Consider the following 27,242-nt stretch of genomic DNA (forward strand, 5'->3'; position numbering starts at 1 on the left):
TGGATCCCATAGGCTTGCTGCGTATTCAAGATGTGGAAAAAAAAGTGTGAATTGCCCTTCAACAGTTCTGCCCAAAGGAATAATTTCAAATTATTATTGGGTCATACCACGTACTCTAAACGCAAAAAAGTGGATCCAAGGTGATGGATGGACGCACTTGATGGATTTTTGATGGAGGACAGAATAATTTGATATTTCTTTAGATTAATGACAATTATTTGCCATTATACTTTTTGACGATTCAGCAATTCACTAATACGCAAAGTGGGTATTATGAGATATTCAAGGTAAAGCTTTAAAGCAAATGACCGTGGGACTAAAAATGTATACAATCAGGCCTAGTTATTTCATGACAAGTTACAGCGGTATTTGTTATTTTTTTCTTTTCTTGCAGGTTCATTATCAGGTAAAATGGTGCCTAAGAAGGCACCGTACTAAGCATATAATCAGTGAAAAGTTTACGGCATACAGTTTTACATAACTGGAGAATAGTTTTAATGCGAATTTTTATTATGAATGATACGTAAGTATCTAAAAATTATTACGTATCTGACAGAAAAACAAGTAGCAATATTCTTGTTTTTTGGCATAATAAAATAATTTTGAGCTATAAGCATATTTACAGATTTGAAAAAATATTTCTGTAACGACTATTTAGTACTGTTGTGAGAAGATAAGTTGCAAAACGAGGCACCTTTATGTGACGCAAACTACCTCCATTTTACGTGTGTTCTGGTGAAATCTCTCTCAGCTTTTGACTTTGAGATAAACTAACTTGGATATATTTTACCGCATTCAAATGTTATACACTTGAAGAGCTCTTATTGAAGAGAAGGAGGCGATTTTCTTTGAGTGTCATACCATTCCCGCGAAGGTTGGCGGCTATTGAAGGCTGAGGCCAAACTGTTTCCATTTCTGGTGAACGGTAGTTCATTTTTTTATGTTTAGGTTAAGGTGTCACTCAGTAAAATATTCTTGTAGCCTTAGTTTTCTCGCTCACTTATTGTATTTTAACAACCTAGGTTTCGAGGTACACTAATCGTATGGTTAGATTGCCATCTTGATAATTAAATGCATTCTGCTGGAACCGAAGTCAGTTAAATAAGCAGTGAGTTAATTAAACGTACTTGAGTGAATCAATAATTAGATCAAGAAACAATTCAGCGAAAGTTTATTAGACATTGCAGTTATTTATTTGCAAAAATAAAAGGTAATTCGTATGCTATTTCTCGACTGAATAGCCAAAATATCTCTCCACATCCTGCACGGAGTGACTAAGGTTTACAAATGCCAATTGCATTGGAGTTTGTGATTATTGTGTGGTGCGAAATTGGCAAACCAATTTGACTTCAGTATTTGCCGGCCAATCTTTCGGCGTTAGTCTGAATGGGTGAAAGTCGTATAGCGTCATGCATCCACGGTATAGCCCTAGTTGGAGCAGTAGTCCACATAAGGTTATCCTGGCTTGCCATTGGGGAAAATTAAGCATCGAAATGTTGACTTTAAAAAGCTTTATCTGATGATGAACCAAAGCAAAATCTACGAATATCCTCATGGGGAGAATTAACTATATTTTAGGTGCTCCATTTATAAAATGCTGGGAATTACTGAAGATTTCATCCTGGTTTTAGGTAAAAAAAAAACAAAGTTTACGTCTTGGTTTGAAGGATTTCCGGGTTACCAATCTTTGCAATATGTTCACCCCTGAATCCTCACCTGTGTTTCTTTTTGGATCTTTTTCTCTCCTATTTAACCCCGAAAAATACTTTCTTCTGGCCTCATTCATCCTCAATGTATGTCCATTCAATCTTAGCTTATTATTTTTATACATTTTGATTGGCTCACTTCATGTACACAACATTCTTAAGTGGACGTTATTTGCTTTGCAGGTTCAGCCACGCTTCCGCGAGCACAAGCCAGGGGAGTGGACTCGGGCTCCACGACCGAGAAGGTGACCGCCGCCACGTCAAGCACGTCCCTCTACGACAACGTGTCGGCGAGCACCGCGACAGCCGGGAGCGGGAAACGCGGCACGGCCGCCGGGGGCACGGCGGCCGTCACCACGTCATCGACCGCGACCACGGCCACCACCACGGAGACCACCTCGTACGTGTCCATGCGGCAGACGCGGGACCGGGGCACGCAGCCCGGCCGGGAGGACACGAAGACGCAGGCCAACCACGTGGGCGTGGGCTCGCAGACGCAGCAGAGCGGCGCGCCCGACGGGGCGGTTCGGGGCACGGGAGTTGGCGGTGGGGATACCGGAGGCGGCGGGGGCACCAGCCAGAGACAGGGTCAGTCACAGGGTCAGAGGTCAGGTGGGGCGAGGGGGGCCAAGGAGGGTGGGGCGCTCAAGAACGCAGAGTACTCGGATGGGGAGGTGGAGGTGCGGAAGAGGAACAAGAGCAAAAGCACGGACGACGTGACGGGTCAGCCGGGAGGAGGTGGACGGGATGGCGGGTCCGCGGGTGGTGGGCAGCAGCAGAACCAGCAACAGTCCGGGATGACGCTGGACAGCAACACGCTGAAGAGGATGCTGAAGCCGATGCCATCGCTGGCGTCCAGCATCGGCGGGGAGAGCCCGGCGACCTCCCCGGAGACCGGGAGGAGGCGCGGCGGGGGTCCGTGCCTGCACCCCTCGCATCACCACCCCATGCACACCCAGCAACAGCACCACCAGCCGCACCACCAGCAGCACCTCCATCCTCAGCACATGCACCACATGCAGCAGCAGCAACAACAGATGTCGATGCACCACGGCTATGGGATGCACCCTCACCATATGCAGCAACAACAGCAGCACCCGCACCAGGGCCATCCCATGCAGCACCACATGTCCCAACAGCAGCATCACCTTGGTCACCACAGTCATCACCACCACCATCATGGACACCACCACTCGAGGGAGGATGAGGATGAGATGGACGATGGGAATGACATGAATGCCAGCTATCTATCTGAGCCTGAGGCCGGTGGGGGGAGGAGATCAAGGTTTTCAGCCTCTAGGTCAGTGTCTCTGTCCACTTCTGTTCTTTAATTTCATCTCTACTTTGCATCAAATGGGAATGTATTCATGGAGGGACTCTCTCTCCATTGAGTTTCAGTTTACTCTATACTGCATGAGATTGGTTCTGTTAAGGCCAATGGGGTAGTTTCCTTCACCAGAGAAAATGAAAGGCATTCAATGCAATTCTTACCCAACATTAGTGTATTCATATTATTTGGTTTTAGAAATCCCAGTTTAGACACATGTTCATGGTCAATTTTAACCTCATTGGAAAAAGGCCAGGTTGGCGCCCATGCGATGCCACTTCATGTGACGTCACAGGGACCTAGATTATATATGAGTAGTCAGGAGTTTTACATCGTCTGTGATTACCAATGCATGTATGTGGCACAGAGGTTAGGGAAACATCTCTTAATAATCACATTAAAATTGCCTATGGTCGGAAAGTTTCCTTCGTTTCATAGGGTATTAATAATCCTTATTATTGTCAAGCACTACCTGCTAGCAGGGTGCTCTGCTACCTGCTAGCAGCCTGAATTGTATCGGCGCTCATAGTCTCGCACTGGGGCGGCCTCCATTTATCTCAGGGCTTCTATACTCCCTAGGAGCTCCCTTCTTGAAAAGCTTCCAAAACTGTCCTTATAAATATGGGAATAGGACTGGTTTGAACGTGAGAGATCTGCTGAAATCTGACTTGGTGGTTTTTTCCTGTCTTGCCAATAAAGCAAGCTTTGCAGTCTGCACACTTAAGTCTCTAAATTGTACTTGATCCATTATGTACACTGTATACATATTTCACTTTGGGGAGGAGGTGTATAAGAATTAATTTTTTTGGAAGGCTGGCATAATCCACAGGCACAGGAAATTACCAACTTTTGTGGAAGTCATTCCAGTGTAATTGATTTTCAACCATCGTTGACCTTCTGCTGGCATCATGGAATAAATTTATTAGAGGGATCTTCCTTTTGCTTAATGGAAATCATTTTATCATAAGTTGTCTCCAAGTAATCATTGGCTATGGCTCTATATATCTTTGGCTGATCAATTTATCTTTCTCTCATCCCTGTTCTATTTTAAATACTTTCCAAATGATTGAATACCTTAATCATCTCCCCCATATCTGATAGTAATTGATATATGTGCCTTAAAAAATATCATTACTTTTCATTGATATGACTGTTATGTATATTTGCTCCATGTATAATAATTTATCTGTAAATGGTAGCAAGCCTTGATATGCTCAATTGGCCAGTACAAATTTCAATGAACTCAATTATCTTCATTTATGCATCTACCCCTATTACTAGGCTTAGTATTATCATTAAAAAAAGGGTAATGCATTAATGGCCTACTCTTTCTCTCTCTAAATTGTTTTTATTTCCCTATTTGCACATGATATTATCACCCCAGGCCTTCTCTAATTTAACCAATCAACTTCACTGAACTCTATGATTCTAGCAGCTTGAACGGCTCACTTTCATGCTATAACTATTTGCATAAGTATGCAAAATCATAACCATGACTTGTTGATGACCATGTCTGTCAGTAAAAGATGCAAGATGTTCTTAAACTTTAAGGGCATTGCAATATAGTTGCATTGCTGGATACTCTTTGTTATCTCAGTTTGCTTCTGCTTTCCTGAGCCTGGTCTTTAAATCCTAAATATATTTTTCGCTCAACTCTTGCATTTGATTGATTACTCTCTGCATAGCCTTTATTTAATGATTCACTCAGAGTAAATCAAACAATTTATTTGGAAATATGTATGTGCCTTGTATTCATTCAAATTTTTTTCATGTGAAACTTATTTTATGTGCTTACTGAGTACATTATACGAGAATGAATCATCATGTCATATTTTATGAAATAAATGGACTTTATATATACATATTTAATTGATATTTTTCCCTCCAATACAATCAATTGTTTTTGAAGAACATCAATATTTCTTCTACCGTGGCTTCTACCTTTTCACATTGAAGTTTGTAAAAAGTTATTTTCTTATCATAATCCATCACACAATTCCTGTAATTATTTACCAAATCTTTTTTAAATTCTCTGTGTGGTCTTGAGAATTGGTTTTTGTCATTATTAGTTACTAACCTAATTAATGGCCATCATCTGATTTGTCTCTTTTTTCTCGCCTTGCAGGTCAGCTCATGAGATTGGTAGGAGTGCTAATGGTGGCGGTGGTTATGGCCGTGGCTTATATCTGGAGCTGGAGAGAGGAGGTGGTCAGGGAGGAGTGGTTGGGGGAGGGGGGGGAGGAGGGTCGGCCTCCCCACCCTCCGATAATGTTCTGTTTGACCACGCCTGCTATGCCACCACTCCTAGCTCCAGCAACGGAAACAACTCTGACCTTGAAATGGCACCATCAAATGCTGCTAGCGGTGAGATTACACACCTAATTTTTGTGAAATTTTTATTTCACCCTGTACTCATGAATATTAGTAGTAGTTTTTTTACTCTGAGAATATTTCCTGAATCACAAAATAAAGTTTAGTAATCAACCCCTTTGAGATGAGGAACCAGCTGTTGTAGTAAATGATAATTTCCTCCCAATTGAGAAATAAATACCAATACATTCAATGGGAGAATATTGAATACAATTTGCATGAAAGGAAAATTAAACAAATTTTAAATAAATAAAAAAATTCAAATTCTAATTAAATTCCTTTGCCGTATCCTTTAAGCATTAAATAAAATCATTTAAGTATTTAAATTAAATAAGGTAGAAGTAAAAAAGGTACATTTGTAGCTGTTATAATTATAATATCTCATGTATGAAATGTTCACCATGCATGAATAAGTATTCAATATACTTTACTAAAAATTTGTAATCACATTATCAATGTAAATTAGTAACCAATGCTGCTATATAAGTTTAAATTGTAAATGAGATTGGTGTAAGCATGCCTAATATGTAAATCAGAGTCACAAAACTGTTTGCAGTCCTAAAATTATGCTTAATGTGTAACCTACTATCAAGCTCTAATGTAGCTAGAGGTTAAAATGATATTTACTTTCAGAATTTCACTTAATGATCATACTAGCACATTGCTTTATAGAACTACACCAAATCATAAATTAGCAAAAACAAAACAAATCTGACAATCTAGACTATAGTTACTCTTATAGCTCTTTTTATAAGTTTCTTAAGTGGTGAATTAGGTCAAGACCACAAATAATGCTATCAAAACGGAGAAACTGGGCATTTTCTTGTAAATTATTTGATAAAGAGTGAATGATTTTTTTGATTTGATACTATTCCTAACATTTATTCAAATATAAAAAGTTAATTTCCTTTATTTGAGGATCTGGCATCTTTATATGATTGCCTTTGTAATGGATCTACTTGCCTCTATATAATCAAAAGCCTCATGAACCTTCTAATCTATCTTTGGAAGGCTAAAGGCCAATGGAGAGTAACTTTTGCTGAAGTGTAAATGAAGATGATTGCCTAATCTTTGTATTTTTATAATTTAATACATGCATAGGTATTTGTATATTAAAGAATATTTTTCTCAGTATATGGATGGAATGAAATAACTGCAACCTTTGTACAGTGTCAATATTTTGAAAACCATGTATTCTTTTCTTCTTAAGGTACTGGGGTGCCAACACCTACCCCAACCCCTGGCTCTCCTACTTCTCGCCTTCTCCTCGAGTATGAGCTTCATCTACGCAACACATTAGCCAAGGGTATGGATGCAGAGAGTTACAGTCTACACACTTTTGAAGCCCTTCTCACTCAGAGCATGGAGAACTTAGGTAAGTTATTTTACTCTTCCGCTCAATGTTAGATATTTTGAGGCTGGGCAGATTGCATGCTGTATGAAACTTGAGGATTCAAGTTTTCTGCCATTAAGAAGAAAAATTCATTAAACTCTCTCTTTCATCACTCACAGTCACTTAGGTAATATTGGAACCTAAGTGTAGCTACTTAAAATATACATCTCATAAGGTTTCATACATCACCTCATACACCTCATACTCAGCAGTCTGCAGCAGTTGGAATAAAAGTTCTATTCACTGTCATTTATGGGTATTAATTTGTTAAGAATTAAAACTATGTTCAGCATTCCTAGCCTCTCTCTCTTTCCAAGGGACTTGGTATTTTCTTTTCAATCAGGGCAGCAATGATCATTATAGCTTTGATTTTGGGATACCAACTTAAGTAGCATAGTGATAGGAAAAAAATTAGAAGGGAGTTAACAATTGGAATCATTGAAATTTACTTGTGTCAACCAAAAGATAATCTGATTACTTAATACTTTTGATTTGATGTGACTCACCAGTGGGTTAGATGCATTGTATTTGAGTTTACTTTGAAGGAGCCAATTTCATAGATAGAACCAGACTTATCCATACAGAATGGTGACAAAATAAACTTTACCTTTCTAGGATCAATCTCATTTGCTACCTTGTGGCATGCACCTTCCAGGGCCTGAGTAAATAGCACGTTTATGAGAGCACTCTCAGCTCAACTCTCAACTCAAATTTTCCCATAAAGGAAAGTTACTTGTGTATCTGAAAAGTGTTAAAGACAATTATTCCTTCAGAATGAAATTTTTTAATAGAAATCCATATTTTTTGTGATTTAATGAATCCTTACTGCCATGATCGTAGTTCTTTTATTTAGCTCGGGGTTAATTGGTTTTATTTAATCCATGTGAAGTAAAAAACCTTATTTTTAGAGAATGAGATGAACTTCAATTACATAGATTTTTTGACTTTGAGGCTCTATCAAAGGGATTATGTTTAGCATTTGCTGTAAATGTAGTTACCCTAGACAGTGTATATTTCTTCAAAATCAGTGGGAAGTTTTGTTTATAAGTTCATACCAAATGGAAAATCTTCGAATGACCTCTTCCAAGCCTTCCTCAGAGTAAGGTAGTACATTCACCTACATCTTGCTGCCGTGCTCTGCCTCCTCCATAATTTGAAGGATAAAGCACCACAAAACCAACCTCATGTAGGTTGGAAAGGTTTAAGCTGGAATTTGGGAGAGAGTGAGCCTAAAATTACATATTATGTTGTAATTTTAAGGGAATTAGTCAAGTCTCGTGAATGAAATATAGGCCAGGAGTAGAGCAAAGATGAATAGTCACTAAGGATCAATTTATTATCCTATGAGTTATGCAACGCTCGTATCATGTATGCATACGTCAGAAGACTACCCGCAGGAGTTTAAAAAATCTTTCAGGCAGTCGTTGATCATGCCAATTAGCACGGTATGACAGGTCGTTAATGCTTGGGCCTAATTAAGTGCATTATAATATTACCAGCGAGAAAAAATGATTAGTGGTTAAAGAATTCAGGTAAATTTTACCTCTCGCATCAAATATAAAGGCAAGGGAAGTGGTGGGCATGGACAATATCCATTCTGCTCTTCGAAATATTTTAGGAAAGGCTGGAAGGAAAAGGTTTTTCAAAATAGTACGTAGGTTTTATGAGGATGGGTTTTGGCTAGCGGACTTAGGAATATAGCTATGATTAAGTAATTTTCCAGTGATTCCCATATCTAATCTAGAAGTTCCCTGTCTCACCCATTATGTCTAACATTTACTCATTTCTCTTTCTCTACATCCATTTCAATCTCTCCTCCATATCCCCAGTTTTAGTGCATCCAGTTTTATTCAATCCTCTTTCCTTGGCGTCTATCTTTCCTCATCACAGAGTGTCTATTGAGTATAAAAATATGTTTTTATACATGTACTATTTTTATTGCACATATGTATTAATGACTGTTATTGACCATACATATCTAAGTTTTTAGTTTTATCAAATTTTCACCCCTACGACAATTTCTCTTGTTTTGGTACATATATTTTCAATGGAAGCTGTGACTTGCAAAAGAGCACAATTCCATTCAGCAAAGTTTTGAGACCAAACACTTTTTCTATAATTATCTAAGCCATCACTTTGGCTTTTCACTATAAATATGTAAATTAGGTTCTGCACCAATGTAATATCCAAGTATCAAAATAGAATGGAAGCAACAGCTCTAGTAGCCCCATAAATTTGTATGCATAAAAACAGTTCATCTTGAAATCCTGCTGAGTAGACTAGTGCCATTTTGGAATCCATGGCTTCAATCATGAATGAACTGCGCATATGATATTGCTGTATTATGTATGGAGTAGATGTTTGTTGTTTATAGATATTGATTATTGCAGTTATGTTCTTCTCCCTCTGTGATCTTGAAGAATTCAAAATTTTCAGTATTCCCTCTTCACTTCATTGTATACTTATGTTATTATTTGTTTATTACAGAATTTGCTGAAAATTTGCCAGGCTCTGCTCCTAGAAGCCCTCATCCTACTAGAAGACGTAAGTAAAACTTTCATTTTTCTGTTAAATTTATTCCTTTATGTATGCTATTTATTCTATCGTTTTGGTGGTTAAGTTTTAGTAAGGAACATTCTAAATACACTGGAAAACAGTTTCTGGAAAACATTGCAGTTCTTTCTTGCTAATAAGACGACAAAGTGAAATATTTCAAGGAGTATTCCAGGCATTCCATATACATTTTCAAGAATAAATAGCTCTTTGATGTTGACAATGATGGACACTCAGTGATTCAACTTGAGGGGTGGTTTGGATAGGTGAGAATTGCTCACCCTAGATTTAGCCACAGGTATTCAGGGTAGGGGGCCGGTTCCTTTCCTGGGACACCTTGATCATTGAGGATTTTATTTGGGAGCATTCTAAATCGTCACCTGTGATTTCAACCTGGAACCCTTTGATTAGCAACCAAGCACTCTACCCACTAGGCCATTATGCTCCTTGACAGAATGATGGATGGCAAAAATAATGGATGTGGAAAACAGTACATATTTATAAATAGTATTTCCCAGGCAAACATCCCCTTTTTATATTGTATGGCTTAAGTAATGAAACCTTTTGCATCAAGAAATCCCTAAATTGAAGATATGTTTAGAAAGGATATCCACAAGTCTCTCTGCCTCCATGCCCCTCAGAATACTGTCTGTTTCAATGTCTTGAATCCCTGTTTTTATATTATCTTAATTTGCAGTGCTTCCTTTAAATGAAACTTTCTGGGCTATTCTTGCTGCCATACCAATCTTCCTCTACATATTCCTCGCATCTATTTCAAACCTCTTTTGGTTAAGTTAAAAGGCAACCATTCCTGCCCATGATTTTTGGACCTGCCTCTCTCTTTCTGTCCCCATATAATGACTTCGCTGTGGTATACAACCTACCTACCTCTCCCCTCTTCTGCAGCTTACAATCTCTAAATCATTTCTACCCTCAATCATTCCCTCTTCCCAATACATGTTCCCTGATTTCATTTCCATACCTTCCTTCCCCTACTACAATGCTCTAATCCTCCATTCTTCATACCACCGGTTTCCTTGATTATCTCCTCTATTTGGTTAAATGTCCTATCTGCTTCCTTTTCCCTCAGATTGCTCATTGGCATATTCACTTGCACCGCCTCAATATTGGTGGGATATCTGCTTTCTCCTACCTACCTCTATTCTAGAATCCTTTCTCTTGCTTAATCTAAGCCTGCTACTCACCAACTTTTATATTTAAAACTAGAGCCACCCCTTATTGAATTCCATAATATACTCACCTGGTAGCAGTCTTATTAAGTTACCAAGTAAAAGTAATCTGATTAATTGTAACAATTAATTTTGCAGTAATTTTTACTGGTAACGATTACTTTTTACAATTGTAATGTTTATTTTTAATTTACTTCTTACGGTGAAAGAGGAATCATTACTTTTGTTGTGATGATTACTTGCTCGCAATCAGCGATTACCTCACCGATTTACCTAGGCCTACAAATAACTTTCCCAAGGAGGAATGAAAAGTCATTATGACATCATCTTGATGTCATTTTCAAGTCATGGCTTGGTAGTCACGGTGACCTCAAAATGGTCCCTTGAAATGACATCCTTCGTGACTCATGATGATGTCAATATGACCTAAAATGACTACCTATCATTTTGACCTCACTTTGACTATTTGTGACCAAATCTATTTGTTCTTCTAATGACAATTCATACTATAATTTCTGTATTTAGATTGTCATTTAGGGATAATTAAACACTTCAGATATGAAACTCAACCTTTATTAGGGTTTATTGCAACAAAAAACAGATAGATTTTACAAGAAGAAATTCCTCAGGATTTGTTTTTAATTTTCCTTTTAATGTTCCTTTTCTCCCTCTTCAAATACAAATCGAGAAAAATCATCTACATTGGCCATTTCAGTTGATTCTGTTGCATTTCCTTTCCCTTCAGTTGCCTCTAGTTGCTTAAGCAATTGTCTTGAACCACCGCTGAATCTTTGCCTTCGTTTTCATTACTTTATCCTCAGGGAAATTCTTCCATCGTGGGACTGCAAACAAAGGAAAAAATAACATCAAGAAGCTGAAAGTTTCTAATTTTGATGATACATTAAATAGAAAAATTGATACTAACTGCATATAGCCTTAAGGTATTGATGTAGGGGTTGTTGAACATAATTTTTCCAAGCTCTCCATCCCAATTGATGCAGCGAGCAAATTCATTTGTACACACATATCTGGTCGCATGGGCTGAAAACTCCATCAGTATGATCAACTGCAATTTGTCTAAGATGTTAAACCTGTGAGAAAGGAAACCAAAATAAATTTTAACTTTTTCATATGGCTCAAGAAGGGAAAATAGAAGGGTTCATTTGATGGATGATGAAGAGCAGATAACAGTCAATTTACTCACAAATGATTTGAAGAGAGATGAGGTTTTCAGGAGCTCTTCAAAGTTGTTTAAATCCTTCTCGTCATCCAGAGAACTTTTGGCGTATTAGCTGCTTCAAACATCCCATCTTCTGGATTAATATAAAGCAAATTTTCATTTCCTTTTCCTCTCCTGTATGATTGCAATCTCTTGTCTCGTTTGTAAAAACAAACGTAAATAAATCAAGAAATGGCAGATAACGAACGCTCCATTGTTGATTTGAAATGAAGACGGATATTTATTATTGGCTATTATTCCCGTAGTGACGTACGCACGGGCTCTCACCGAAAATATTATTGAAAACGAGGAGAAGCTTAATTATTTCTTACGCAAATGCAGCAATCAGCGACGATGAGTTATTTAAAAAAACCGCGGCGCATTCTAGTTTAGAAATGGCGCGTCACGGATTTCCTTCGAAATATTTTGGCGAAATAGGTTCGTTCCCGGGGACTTTCTTGCGGTAAAAGCGAATAATAGACCATTTTTAAGGAACAATTATCATATATCGTCATTAAATCTCGGACGAAAATCGATAAAAATATCGAGAACAAAAAAATCATCATAAATATCATCCGATATCCATTAAAACATGACGATATCCTAAACCAATATTTGTATCGGACGATACAAATATCGCCCATAATAATCGCCTACCGATAAAATACCACGATGTATCATTTCATAAAAAAATCTCCAGCCCGATAAAAATTTGCCTTCAGATAAAATATATCACGTTATATAATTCGATGAAAAAATACCTCCTATTTAATATCGCGATATACCATACATTAGTAAGTTTTTAACGCACCGATTTATGGTCTAGCATAAACGAGGGCCAACCCTATACATATTCCAGCCATAAACATTTTCCCAAACTAATTTCCCGATGCCAAAACATGATAATTTATCGTGCGCGACGACGCGATCGGGTGATAAATCACGATGTTTTATCGCGGCTGCGGCTTTTATAAGACAATAAATCGTGATATTTTATTCGAGCAGCAATTTTTATTGGATGATATTTCGCGATATTTTAGCAGTGGCGATTTTTTATCGGATTATCAAGCGTAGTATTTTATCAAATGGCGATTTTTATCAGGCCCGATATTTTTTATCGGATGATATATCTTTATATTTTATCGAAAGGATATTTCTACCTTATAATAGTAGTTCCGTAGTATTTTATCGGAAGACTATTTTTAACGATTCCGATATTTTTAATGGCTCAGTTAATTTATTGCACCTGATATTTTTATTGGACGATATATCGTGATATTTTATCGGTTCCGATATTCTATCAGTCCCAATACTTTTATTGGGCCCTTTTTATCGGACAATGATTTTTCGATAATGTACGAAACTCGAATTCGTATTCCCGATATAATTAATTATCGCGATATTTCACGATACATATCGCCCTGGGCAAGTGGAGCAATCACGTCTTGGGGTATCAATAGGGGAAAGGAAGGAGGGGAGAATTTTAAGGCTTTTAAATTTAGACCTAAAACCTGGCTATGCCACTGTGTTAGTGGCCTATTGGATCTAGCCATTGGCTATTGGGAGATGGGTCCCAGGAGTTCAAACCTGGGGTGAAGCTTTGGGCTCCCCAAAATTAATAATTATCTGTAGAACTAGCCCATGGAAAGGAACTGGCCCCCCTCCTTATGGTGTGATATTCGCATGCGCGGTTGTGTGATTAAGTGTCAGGGGTGAGCTCTACCCTCACCTTTCCGAACCAACCTTCAGGTTGGAATGCAGGGATCCAGTATCGTAGACAATATTTGATAATTTTTTTATATGCTCTCACTTTTGATGAAAACATCTACAAATGAATTCAAAGTCAAAATGACGTCACTTTGACATCAGAATGACCCGCAAAAAGTCACCTTCACGGTTATGACTGAATAGTGACTTTTCGTGGGTCATTTTGAGGTCAAAGTGATGTCATTTTGACTTTTCTTCCTCCTTGGGTTGAGTCCCGGAGCATCATAATTTGCTTGTTTTGGTTCAGCCACTTCTATGTTTTAGCCTACTTATGACGGGTACAAAATATCACACCCCATGTGTTGTCAAAACAGTTATAGCTGTATGTATCGCAAGTGAAATTACAATTAACAATTTCAATTATTCACCTATTATTCCACATTTTTACTGCAATATTCGACAGTTGTGAGGTGGTCTGTAGAGTGGACAATGTTACAAGTAATAATTGTTACTGTAACTGTAATTTTTTTTTTAACTTTTTCAAATCAGGAATTTGTACTTATGCTTGATTATTTTTTACAAAGTAACTGTAATTGAGCCCAGTTACTTCACGTCAATACTATTAACAACACTCGCAAATAGTCTTCACTCTCTTCCCATCCATGCAGTAAAACCCCAGCATATCCATTTCCTGTTTCATATTTATTACCATATTATGGGGCTTCATCAATGCCTTGACATTTTATGCCATGTGTTATTTGCTTTCTTTGTCTTCTCCATTCTTACTATCATCTCTCATGGTTGCTTCTCACAAGTTGCCACAAATATTACAAATGATAGAGACCTTAAGATCCTTGCTGCCATGAGAAACACCCACTTGCAATGGCTAGGTCCCATTTAATGAGCCCCAAGCTCAATTGATTCTTCTCCATGGACTCAGTGATGACATAGTTGGTAGGGTTTCCCATGTCTGTTCCAGCAGTTTTATTAATGTGACACCATCACTATGACTGTTTTTCTTCTGGTAATCTGACAGTTTGTCAACAATATATCTGGCCTATTTGGCTTGGATGCCCTTACTGGGTGTATTCAAAAATTACTCTTGCTAGTTCTGCTCTAGGGATACCTAATTTAACTGTGCAATCCTTTTCACAAGGATAATGTTGAAGCTAAGGAGAAGGGACTTCAAGGTACTTCTCCTATAAGTACAATAGAAGGGTTTCCTGAAAATATTGTGACTTTCTGTGAATCACTACTAGTCAGGAACCAATTCTTAGCTGAGGGCATTTGGGTAACTTAAGTGACTGCTCTGAAACGTATTCTATATCACCTCTATTATTTTCTCCAATAGAGAAAACCTGAATATTTCTACATGAATACCTCATTAGTGGCCAATGAACATGAAACAATTTAGTTGAAATATTCATAGTTATTACTATGGCATATCGTAAGGGTTTCATTTTTGAAGGGCTCCATTTTATCTTCCAACCTCCTCTAGCATCACGATTAAAAGACTTCTTTTCTTTTTTGATTATTTTTCCAATGCCTCATATTACTGATCCATAGTGTGTCTTTGCCCTTACCAATTTTGTTACATACTTTTTCTCTAGTCTAAAGCCTTTAGAGAAAGTAGCATCTTTTTGGTCATGATCTAGTCTTTGGTTTGCCCATCGTCATTCTTCCATCCCAGGTAGTGGTTCTTCTTAGGCTGCAGAGGGTTTTGTATTGATCCAGCCTCTCTTCTATGATTTTTCCCTAAACCACTTACAAGTGACTTGGTTTGATACCTATTGATTTTCATATTTTATTCCTGATATGCTCCATTGAATGTGCTTGTTGAGTTCTGTAGGTTGTTGAGTTTCACCTTGTTTTATAGAGCATTAGCATTAGCAATGCCCTCTGCAACGTTCATTTCTACCCATTTCACCTTGATTCTTTGCTCTCCTATTTCTTTCACCACTTCCTCCTCATACACATTGAAAAGTTATGACAAATTCAGCATTAAATGGTTCAATCCAATTTGCTACTTTTTGGAATATTCTATATGATATCTTATACTTATCCTCCAATAAATCCCTCTTTGGTATTGTCTGCTCTGTACTCATCAGGAATTACTTTGGAGTTTTTCTCCAGATTCATGTCAATCATTGACAATTCCCTAAGCTGTCTGCTTTTTTCACTGAGTTCTTTGAATACTTTGCCATTGGTTTTATTTTTGCAGTATATTTCAGAGGAATGCGTATTTGATTTATTTAAATGGCAATACAATCGGAATGAGCATTTCTGTATGAAAATTACCCCATATTATACATTTTAAGAAGTATTCTTAAAGCATCACTGCAGAATAGCCAAAGAATTGAAAATTAGTTGTTCAAATTTGGATAAAGATAGCATATGAAAGAAAATACATAGCTCAGAAAATAATTATATTCGTCCAGAAAATCCAATCCTCACCCATACTCACTCACTCTAGACCCTTTGTCTCCTCCATAGCTCTTGCAGAAGATTTCTCTCCTTGCACACTATGTCTAGCTCTTTGTCATACCTCCTTTTTCATGTACACTTCATCTAATCAATTCCCTTTCACACCCACATTTCAAAGGGCTCCAATACTTTCTCACCTTCCTTCCTTTATGCCCATTTTTTCTGACATTTAGCCACTATGTACTATGCAGATCAGATTCTTCTTAGGCTTATCTTTACACTCTTGCTCATTGATATCTCATCAGCTGTTTCTTATTCATGAGTGCCTCCTGTCCTAATTTTATTTCCTTCTTGCTTACATCTGTATCCATTCTCCTATAATTTGCTGCCCAAATAGTTGAACTGCTCCACCGGCAAAAGTTTGTGACCTACTTTTATCTTGAACCTTAAATTCCTTAAAGAGAAGCAGAGAGCCTTGTTCTACACCTTAGCCTATCCATGCCCACCCTGATTTGCTTTCAGCTACCCTCTCTTATACAATCCAGGCCACGTATAGATTGTGGGCTTCCTATACCTATTTTGTTAAGAATTCTCATTGACTTTTCCAGTTTTGCCTGTCGAATTCTTTTTCTAAATTTACCTTACAAACATTCATGTCCTGGTTATATTCTAGGTTCCTCTCCATTAGGGCCCTTATTTTGGCCATCACTTAACAGTTTTACCTTCCCTTCCTATGTGTAAAATGATCTTTGCAAAAATAATTATTTTTTATTCTCTATTCATAATCGTCAGTACCACCTTCACTGCATGTGATTTTAGGTTTACAGTTCTATGATCTTGCCATTCTACAACTTTCTTCTTTTTCATGATGAAATTAGAATTGTTTTCACTGGGGATGGTTGGATCGAATACATTGGATCCAAATATCCACGGATATTGCCCTTCATCAGAAACATCGGATCCAAAGTTGTAAAAGGCATCGAATCAGGATCCGAAATTTTAAATTAAAAGCAATGAATGAAAAGTGAATGCAAAGCTCTGTATGTGTGGAAAGAGTTCCAATTCTATCTTCGTATGCACAAATACACTGCGATGCTTGTCCAACTCATGAAACATTTTGTTTAAAAGCTATTGTAGATATTACATAACAGAATTTCAGACGTGGAAAATTTTAAGGCAAAACTTAACAGGCACATAGTATGATTTTTCCAAGAGATCGAACCGTTGTGAGAGGCTCAGCAAAGTAGGATAATAACCATGGCAAAAGTAACTACATTGCTGATTTCACAAAACTGCTAACCAATGAAACCAATATCCCTCTGCCCATGCCTCCGATGTTTTTTTCCTTCTCTGAGGCCAGACAGACAATTCATTAGCTTTGAAGGAAAATATCAAGTTACATGAGAACAATGGAAACTTTACTCACCCCCCCCCCCCCCCAGTCTCACCAACTGACTTTTTTCAGCCTATCTGCTTCAAAATCACCCCATTTCTAGAGGCAACTGGTATATGAGTCACCTCTTGGACCCATTGGTGTCTAATGATAGCTTTCGGCAATCAGATGACATGCATGGGATTCAAAAAATGATGAGACTAAACCGATGCATTTCTGTCAGTATTAATGTTTTTAAGCTCTAACTGATTGACATAAAGCTTTCTAGTTACAACAAGGCTATAATAATACTCGGCAATGTCCAAGCATCACAATTTTCAAAGAAACAAGCTTTGCATGAGCACACTCACACACGTCGAGACGGACTGTAAACGCACACTAGGTATGCAGCTTGCCCGGCTTTGCCTTGAAGTGTCTTGAAGCCTACAACATCACAAAGTTGTAAGCTTGGTCATGTTGGTCCCCTGGCTTTCTCGTTCCTTGCCTTGTTGCTTCCCCTTCATTTCTCCTTTGCATGCTTCTGTTGCCCAACCCCTTGCTGAGCGGTCATCTCGTTCTGTTCAAGTTTGCCACATTTGATGTCAACTTTGTTCTTAATTTTGTTGCAGATTGCACAGTTGCAACATAATTTAATGATAAACTGTACAACTTATAAAAATGTCTTCATAAGTTTGGAAACATTTCTAATTGAATTGGGAGAACTCAATGTATGTTATGTGTGTGTACTTTGGCATGAAACTATCGCAAGGAAGTTCAAAATCCATCTCACCACTACTGAAACATCTGTGACTGAAACACAAGTGACAAAATTTCAGGATTGAGAATGTGAAAAAATTGAGGGGAAATGTAGGTGAGGAAAATTTGAAAATATTAAAATGTGTACGTCAATCAAAATAACATTCATCTTATTGTATGTGCCCTTAAGAAACTTGAATAATTACTTCATCTTATAGCAGGGAATTAAAAAAGCATTTTTATCCCTAAATATCTGAAGATTCAACATCTGAAACCAATGATCTGATTCAGATATGGATCTGAAATAAATCCTGGATCTGGCCATCCCTTGTTTTCCCAACAACCTGTGTTCTGAACCCCTCCTTGTACATGTAATTGCGTACTAGTTCGACAACCTTCTCTCAGCATTCCTTAAAGTCTTTAGAAGCTCACACAGGATATTGTCCATGCCCACCATATTTCTAGCCTTCATATCCTGAAAGATTCTCTCTGAATTCTGGATCGAAGAGCCCGAGTCCAAGATCATCCTCCTCTACCTCACCACCCACCTCCATGTTCAATATCTTTACACTGTTACCACTGTCATGCAGATCCTGGACATATTTTGCCACCAACTCTGAGCCTGTTTTTTTCTGTCAACATCCACCCACTCTTAAACTTTTTGACATGGATTATCCTCTTTTGCTCCCTGGTATTGGCCTTACCTTAGCGTACGGCACACCTACCTCCGTTACTTCTGAAATTTCTCCATTTCTTCACATTGCCCTTTCCAACAATTCTCTCCATAATCCCTAGGTTGTGTTCTGAATATGCATCTTCTTCAGAAAATCTGTGCGAGTTTTACACATTTTTCCTGAATCTCTGCTTTATCATGAAGAATCAATCTAATATCATCCCATATTTATTGGTCTCTTCCATGCATATCTCTGGGGATAATTATGTTGTTATTTTGGTCATAATTATAGTTTAATCATGTTTTTGTGATGAATAATTTCCTTTTAAATTCAATCTAGGTGGGTTGAGTCAGTAGTCATCCCTAAAATCCTCTCTCTAATTAATTTAATGCCAAAGTTACCCCTTGTTAACTTATCCACACCTATATATCATCCTGTATCCTTCCATCCAGTAATCACCTTTAGCTTTCTATCTATCTCACGTTGTCCCAAAATACCTATTGCCCCTTCTCAATTCCCTTTTGATAACTTCTAACTTACCCACACTCATCATTGTTCTAACATTCCCTTACTTCTCCGCTTTTCTTGGTCTTCTTTACTTCTTTCTTGGATACTGCTGATAAGTCTCCTCAAGGGTTCCACATGATAACAACCTTGAGGAACTTACCAACCTTACTACCTGAAACCACACCTACTATTAGGGCCCAGATCCCGTTCAATGAGTTTCTTAGCCTTATTTGATTATGCTCCAATCTTTCACAGGATTGATTGTTGTCAAAGCTCCCACTTCCATTCCAATGTTGTTTTAAAGCAAAGTCATAGAAATCATAGTCATAGCAGTAAATACTGCTATTTGTTATCTTAATTTAGAGATAAGAATGAAATCTATTTCAAATATGTAATGCAGTGCATACTTTGATTATTATTACATAGATCATAATCAGCCAGTGGCAATCAAATTAGGTTCAAAACCGTTGGAAATAACTTTTTCTTTCCTGGGAATGCAATGACAACACCCTTCCTTAAATTTGTCATCCTTTATCCTATTTATGTAGTTTAAATGTGGCTATGTGAAAAGTGTCATGAAAAATGTGCAAGATAAATTTTGTTAATGATAATAGTTTGTGGTCAAAAAGAAGGGCAGGTGTAGCTGTTTAACTACCTATTTAGCCAGCACATTAGAGGAAAATGTATAAGACAGTATGCATATCAAGAAAATATTAAGCATTAGCAAAGGAGGTGTTCATGAATAGGGAAGAGTTGATGAGAGGATCGTTAAGTTTGATTTTAGGGGAAAAGAAAGGGAAGAGTCTCATCTGGAGTGCAGCAATTAAGGCTCGGAAACATTGATGCTTAGGAAAGAGGATAATAAAAGAATGAGGGCAATAAATATGCTTTTGTGGAGAAGAATCGAGAGGTTGAAGTGGATGGAGGAGTGAAGGAGTGATGAGGTGGATGAGGAGAGGAACTTGTGGAGGAAATATGTATGGAGGAGGCAAAGGATCTGCCCAGTGAGAAATGGGTGGTGGAATCCACGTGGAACCCACGTGGAGAATTAACGTGGATACCATGTGTTTTTGGTCATGGAATCAACGTGGAACCCACGTGGAAATTTGGTGGAAAAATTAACACAGCAGTTGGTGCTGTCCTGAAACCATTAAAACCTCAACCACTCTATATCTAAACCTTCTATATATGTGTCTACGATTTTTCATGTGCTCTCATGGCTGCCTTTCCACGAATTATATAAAAATAGAATGTGCGATACATTTTCACATAACTAGCGTGGTTTCAGGATGATAAATGACGCAATGTCACCAGAGAGTTAAGTCCCACAAATTAGAAATTCTGTTTAACATTTTATGATAATCACCACAAATCCACTTGAAATAAACGTGGATTCCACATGGGTCCAACCACTCAATATCCACCACCACCAAATATCCACCACTCAACGTGGATTCCACGTGGATTCCACCACCCATTTCTCACTGGGTGATGGATTGTATATAACATAATCAGAGAGGAGATATCAAAAATGCATTAGAGGGAAGAATTTTAGGCCAGCAGGGTGGGGAGTAAGAGAATAAAATTTATAGATGAGATGAAAGGGAGTTGAGGATCAGGTAGGTGTGGTGGCTAGAGCATTGACTTTCCACATATACCGGGTATGGGTTCAAATCCTGGCTTTAGTGGAAATTTCACGGAAATGCTCAATCTCTGCTTCAGTGAATATGAGGTAATTAGCTCTGCTTCAGTGTTCTGTGTAAGGCACTTCAAGCACAGAACTTAATCTGTTGGATGTAATGTCAACCCGTGATCCCCTAATTGCTCAGTATTGGCTTTGCAACCATCGACATTGGAAGTTTCCATCCCCGTTCCTGCCAAGTGTGAAGTTCGAGCAGTAATCCGATCTCTCTACTCAAGGAGGTTACCACCCATGGAGATTCATTGGCAACAGACTGAAGTTTATGGTGAAGAGTGCATGTCCGTTCAACATGTACTACACAAATGGTGCAGGGCTTCTGCTGAGGATCGCATGGAAATTCGCGATGAAGAACGGAGTGGAAGACGGCTGCTTTTAGATTTTCAAGAAGAACAACAGTGAGCTGTTCAAAGATCGGAGGGTCACTGTCCGTGAACTTGTGGAGTGCATTCCTTAACACTAGAATGCCAAAGGGTGTCATTTTGACACTCTATGCGAACATTTTTTTCAAAGCTGGCCCTTTAAAGAGTGTTGTAGAATAAAATATTTTGTGACTTATAATCGTTTTTAGGGCTTAATAAGGCAACAGTGTTAGGGGTACCCCCTCTCTTTTTTCCATCTTAAAAATTCAAATTTATCTTGAATGCCGGAGTGTGTCATTTTGACACTCAGTATATTTTATAATTTCTTCGTTCGGTTAAGGTTTTTTGTGGGATGCAGTTTGATTATTACTAGCCAAATTAGTAGGTATTTTAGAATAGTATATTACCTTCTTGATTGTTTGTTTTACATAATTTCGATAAATATAGGCTATTTATCATTTTTTCGAAAATTTATTAGCTCGTGAGGTAAGTATATTCCGCTCTATTTGTGAATGATTATCCTTGAAACCAGTCAAACTTTGCCGCAACGGCACTTATTTGCCGTGAAACAAAAGTGTGGTGATGTGCGCAACAATGCAGTTGGCTTCTGACGAGCCTCTGTGTTCGGCTGCCTGGCGCGGAGTTTGACAGACTGGCTCGCTGGCGTGTCACTACCAGTCGAGACGTGCTTCTCGACTTGCATTGCGTGGTCTTGATAACGGCACTGTATAGATGTGTTACGCCAGAGAAAATTATTGCAATACTAAATGATATTCTTGTCTTTGATGCCATGAATTGCGTGAATGGATATCTAGCTTTGTTTGGAAACATCTGTTCATCAATGGTTGTGTGTGGTCCAGGCTATGGTTAGGGCATTACAGTACTTACGAAAGAAAAACATCGTAGCATGAGCACACAATTGAGTATTTGTATCTGCTACGTACGGTATTAGCGATGTGTTCCTCATTGTGTTTTATACGAACCTGGATCAGCACTGGCCATCGGACAGAAGAAATTTATGCATAGGCATGAGGTTATGCGCCCACGTGGGAGGGGCGCTGGCCAGGCTTCAAAGTGACCATGTCTTCTCGTTCAGGATCCTACCTGAGAAGGAGATGGCCATGCTGTGGAACCATAGCCTGTGCCACACATAACTTTTGATGAACAGCTGTTTCCAAACAAAGCTAGATGCCCTTTCACGTAGTTCATGGCATCAAAGCCTGATAACTATGGGCAAAAATACTGGCTTGTAGTGGATAAGGATAGTAATTATTTGATAAACGGATTTCATTACCTTGGCAAGGACGACTCTCGTCAAGCTGGCAATTGCTTTACAGATCATGCTGTATTGAAACTTATGCGGCCCTACTTGACCAAAGGCAGATTTGCTTGGTTTTGCTCAAAAGAAAGGGTACAAGCCTTTGGGGTACCATAAATAAGAGAAAGAAGGATATCTCTGCTGGAATAAAAGCTTCTCAGGAAGAGTTGTATTCAAATAAATTGTGCAAAAATGGTTATGTTACACTTACCGTTTATCCAGGAAAACTGACAAAATGTGTTCTTGATCCAAGCTCTCTTCGCCCTCATGTTGTCATTAGTGACAACTCTAAGAAATCGCCCGCAACTCTACCAGAACGGACTAGAAACTGTCAAGTAAAGATAAAATGCAATAAAAACAGAAATGTTGGTTTTTGTGAGTTGTGTAAAAAGTCAGTATGTGTGGCCTAAATAGTGCGAAAGTGCCAGAAATGTAAAGAATCTACAATTTAGATACAGCTTTTTGGAATTCTGTACCAAAAAGTATACGATTTTTTGTGTTTTTTACGGTGTTTGTGTTTTCATTTATACAATTTTGTTGTTAAATATTCGTAATTGATTTTATTGTTTTCAAATTTTCATCTTTAAAAGCGAATTTCCACATTCGAAGACGAAAACCAGATGCAAAAAAAAGATACTGCAGTCCAAGAGAACAGAATTTTTTGCAACATTATTCTTTTACTTCAGTCGGAATCTCTTAAAAAACATTATTTTTTTGAAAATATTAACCCTTTTAGTGTGGCGCGCCGATATATCGGCTTTTATTGCTCGGCTGAAAAGTGCGGTGCGCCGATAAATTGGCTTTTATGTTATTGTTGTTAAATTTGAGGACATTGAAATAAAAAAACTTATATATCAGTAAACATATAAAATTGTTGTGATCATTGGCCAATTTTTATCTCATTATTAAAAAAAAACGCATAAAGATATCTAAAAAGATAACTATATAATGTTTTTTTTTTCCTAGTTGCTACATTTTATTAAAATACCCTCTGCATTTTTCGACTGTACCCCAGGAAGAGGGATAGCACTAAAAGGGTTGAGGAATCGAAAACGAATATTAAAATGAAGATGACGCTTTAACACTAGCGACTAAGAAAAAAATTATCTGCAACATAAGACGGTTATAAGAATGTGGGTGTCAAAATGACACCCTCCCGGCATTCTTGGGGTATGCCAAATTCCTGGCATTCTAGTGTTAAGCTTCCCACGGCATAATTGAAAGCTCAGGCTACTGATGCTCAACTACTGCTATTTTTCAGTTGACTTAGTGTCTATGGAAAAGAATTCAGATTACCAGAGTGGAATTTCCACTAGTCAAAAGTGCTTCACCGCAACAATTAGGCCTTGACCAATCTGGCCCGTCCAAGCTTGGATATTTTACAGACATTTAAAACTTGTATTAGTGGTCTAGAGAATGAGTTATGTATTGGAACCCAACTCATTGGCTGAAATTATGTTTCTTACCAGTGGCAAGCATTTCATTAATTTTTTCTGAGAAGGTGTAAAATCATTCTAGTAGAAAAATTGACATCTTGGTGCCATGGCAGATTAAGGTGGCTGTGACACGTAAGGGTGCAAGAGGAACAGCTGCCCCTCCCATTGTTTTTGGAAAAATTGAAAAGATGACAATCTTTAAGGCGTCTCTCAAATGGAAGTTTTTATTTCACCAGCTGAAAGGGAATGCTTAAAAGTATTGGATGGATATCTAAATTATAATGTTCGACACATTTCTGACCTCAGATACATTTCACTTATTGTTAGATGTATTGCATACCACCAAGGTGCCACAGAAAGTGATGAAACCCCCTAAAACAATTTTACTCCACCTCTGGTATCTTTCCAGTACTGTTGAGAGGTTGAAGTGAAAAATTGGAAACAAAATAAAATGGCCGTACTCACCCTTAAACACAGAATATCAGTGAATCACTGGGTGTAAGGATCTCTGGGTTGTTAATTGAACTGAATATTGTATTTATTATGTGAAATATTTAATGACTCTTTTGTTTGCATTATAGGGCCTGCCAGTAGTGCTAGTATGAACAAGTCATCAACATTGCCTCTGCCACACCGGTTACCCCAGCAATCTTCTACATCTTCTGTAGGCGACCGGCCTTCTTCAGCAAGGGACAGAGATGGTTATTACAGCGATCGTAATGAACTGATGAGGGAAAGAGAAAGAGACCGTGCAGCATCTGGTTACCTCAGTGACCATAACTCCAGGTTTGAGACAATCAATGGCATTTTTAATTTTAATGTACTTAAATTCTTATGTTGGTCCTCATCATCATTATCTATGCATCTGCTACCATTAACACTATACTTTCATTTTCTTCAAGTCTTCCTTACCTTGGTCATCTTAAATTTATTTATAAGAAATAGAATTTATTAGAATTTACATTAAGTATAAGAAATAGAATTTATAATTCGTAAATCATATTGTATTTGTTGCATTTCATGTGCAATTTTCATGTGGCACTTGGTATTAAGAAACTTAATGTATATCTCTGAGAGAGTAGATACATTTTATTTCAGCCATTATAATGTAAAATATTCTCTTTGTTAAATTTTCAACATTTTGTAAAATGTAAAACCTTCTGCTTGAACCCTTGAGGTTTGCAATTTGCTTCTGCTTCCTATTTTACCATTCAAATTATGTTAATGGTGCCTTGATGTAAAGACAAAAATAATTAAATCCCCTTGTATATTATATGGTGGAAATATATAGTCTTGACTAGAGCCTTATACATAGTAGCCTATAGAGAAGAGTAGATAATTATAATTCAAGCCCTTTCATTCATACAACACTTTATATTTTTCCTCAAGGCCATATGTAAATATTGAAAATAGACCAAACAAACTATTATGAAAGTATTCCAACATGCTATTGCTAGATGAGCATCACATGAGAGAAAATTCAAAATTAAAGTTGTAAATATGTTTCATTTAAAGTTCATAGAAGAGAATATTATAGTTTTTGCATTGTTGATAAGATATTTTATGTTAGTACCTAATGCATAATTTTTTGCCTAACACTTATTCACATTGAAGTGAAAGAATACATTAGTAAATGTCATGTAAAGGACAAATGTAAATAATTGATCATTATTGGTGGACCACTACAACAGGAAGTGGTTATGTAATGACGGAGCAGGCATTTTTCCTCCTCCCTATGATATAGCAATCTCCCCTATGATATAGCTTATGATCTCCGCAAAACTTTTGACTGTTGTGTGTTTTAGATTCACTTATGCTGACATTGGTATCTTTTTAGGCCAATCATTATTGCTTGAAAAGGGCACGGAACATGTTAATACAAAAACTAAAAAATACCTACCCACTATAGTGTTTCACTATAGTAGTGCATACTCATATTTTTTCCCCTAATACATGTCAATTCACTGTGGGATACATTATCTTTGTGAGTGGTCAGCATTAGTATTTATGCAAGTTTAACTTTTGTGCATCTATCTTAAGCATATAGTTTAATAAATAAAATATAAGTAAAATATTTAAATTTTGGAAATTTTTGGCCATTTGACAAAAATTTTTTTTGTACTGAGTATTTTATTGTACAGTTAACTCTTTTTTCTAGCTTCCATGAAATCGAAACTCTTCAAATATGAAGAAAACAATTTTTTTCTGTCAAAATCCAACCATGTGGCCATGTTGTATCACCCTCAAAGCTTCCCTCAGCAATTTGCAGCATTCAATAGGCACATTTGGGTTGAGTGAGAGCTCAGAGCACTATCACAACATCTGCGGAATTTTACCCAAATGCAACCACTACATAGCACTTATTACTTACATGCTATGTATTACCTGAATGGTGCTCTTAGATTTTCTTAACCACGTGGAAACCTGAGAAAAATTTATTCATTCTCTACATAGCAGTTCATGGTGGGGGCTCAATCATTTCTCAGAATGATGTTTTTGGCCGCTACATGCTTGAGCAATCATGGCTGATTGACAGGAGCTCAAATATTGGTTCCAGGTGGCCAGTAGTGTTTAGATAGGTGGTTCAAAAGCTCCAATATAGCACCCACTCAACTTTTTCTAACCAGAAAGGCTGAGAAAATGCTACCCAGCAGTCCACTTAGATGGTGACCCAGATGGCACAGAATCCTCCGTATCTAATTCGTATGCAGATAGTATCCATTGACTACCCCTCCGTCGCTTTTTGTCAATGGATACTATCTGCATACAAATTAGATATGGAGGATTCTGTGCCGTCTTGGGAGCAAGAGCTCTGAGCACTCACTTTCCCTGAATGCATAAAATAAAATTTATTTGATTATTGATTGATTGATTCCATGTTTTCAACAATTCTGACGAATATCTAGTCACTCATTTTGATTGCTGTGGCATTGATTCCCAGAAATACACATATCTTTTTCTAAGCCAATAAAGAAGCTAAAAATTTAGACTTTCTGTGTAAAGGTGCCATTGTGCACTTACTGAAAGAAATATCTCATAGATATTTAGAATAAATGCTTGACATAAGGACATAACCTATTGAGAAGGAGTGGTTCAGCTTCAAAATACCTATGCATTTGATTACACTTAGAAAATGCATGAATCTTGAGCTTTGCTATGGTAAGGGTGTTTATTTGAACAAGTTTATGAGCAAAAATGAAAGTGATTTTCAGAAGTACCATAGTAAAGA

The 27,242-nt window shown here is 37.6% G+C and overlaps 1 protein-coding gene and 1 long non-coding RNA gene across 2 annotated transcripts in view; one reads left to right on the forward strand and one right to left on the reverse strand.

Moving 5' to 3' along the window:
• The first annotated feature begins 2,366 nt into the window (after positions 1 to 2,366).
• The window catches only part of LOC124161017, a 362,450-nt gene continuing 337,574 nt past the window's right edge, over positions 2,367 to 27,242 (forward strand). The window contains exons 1-5 of the mRNA XM_046537157.1: positions 2,367 to 3,006; positions 5,159 to 5,397; positions 6,614 to 6,778; positions 9,284 to 9,340; positions 24,595 to 24,799. Of these exons, the coding sequence (XP_046393113.1) occupies positions 2,504 to 3,006; positions 5,159 to 5,397; positions 6,614 to 6,778; positions 9,284 to 9,340; positions 24,595 to 24,799 (1,169 nt within the window). The 5' untranslated portion in view covers positions 2,367 to 2,503. The remainder of the gene's footprint in view (positions 3,007 to 5,158; positions 5,398 to 6,613; positions 6,779 to 9,283; positions 9,341 to 24,594; positions 24,800 to 27,242) is intronic.
• Positions 11,207 to 11,818, reverse strand: LOC124161018. The gene is made up of 3 exons (XR_006865299.1): positions 11,744 to 11,818; positions 11,465 to 11,630; positions 11,207 to 11,381 (listed from the first exon to the last, which is right to left on the reverse strand). It is a non-coding gene; the product is annotated as an uncharacterized LOC124161018 (long non-coding RNA).

Source organism: Ischnura elegans, chromosome 6 (assembly GCF_921293095.1).
Source record: "Ischnura elegans chromosome 6, ioIscEleg1.1, whole genome shotgun sequence".
Lineage (NCBI taxonomy): Eukaryota > Metazoa > Arthropoda > Insecta > Odonata > Coenagrionidae > Ischnura > Ischnura elegans.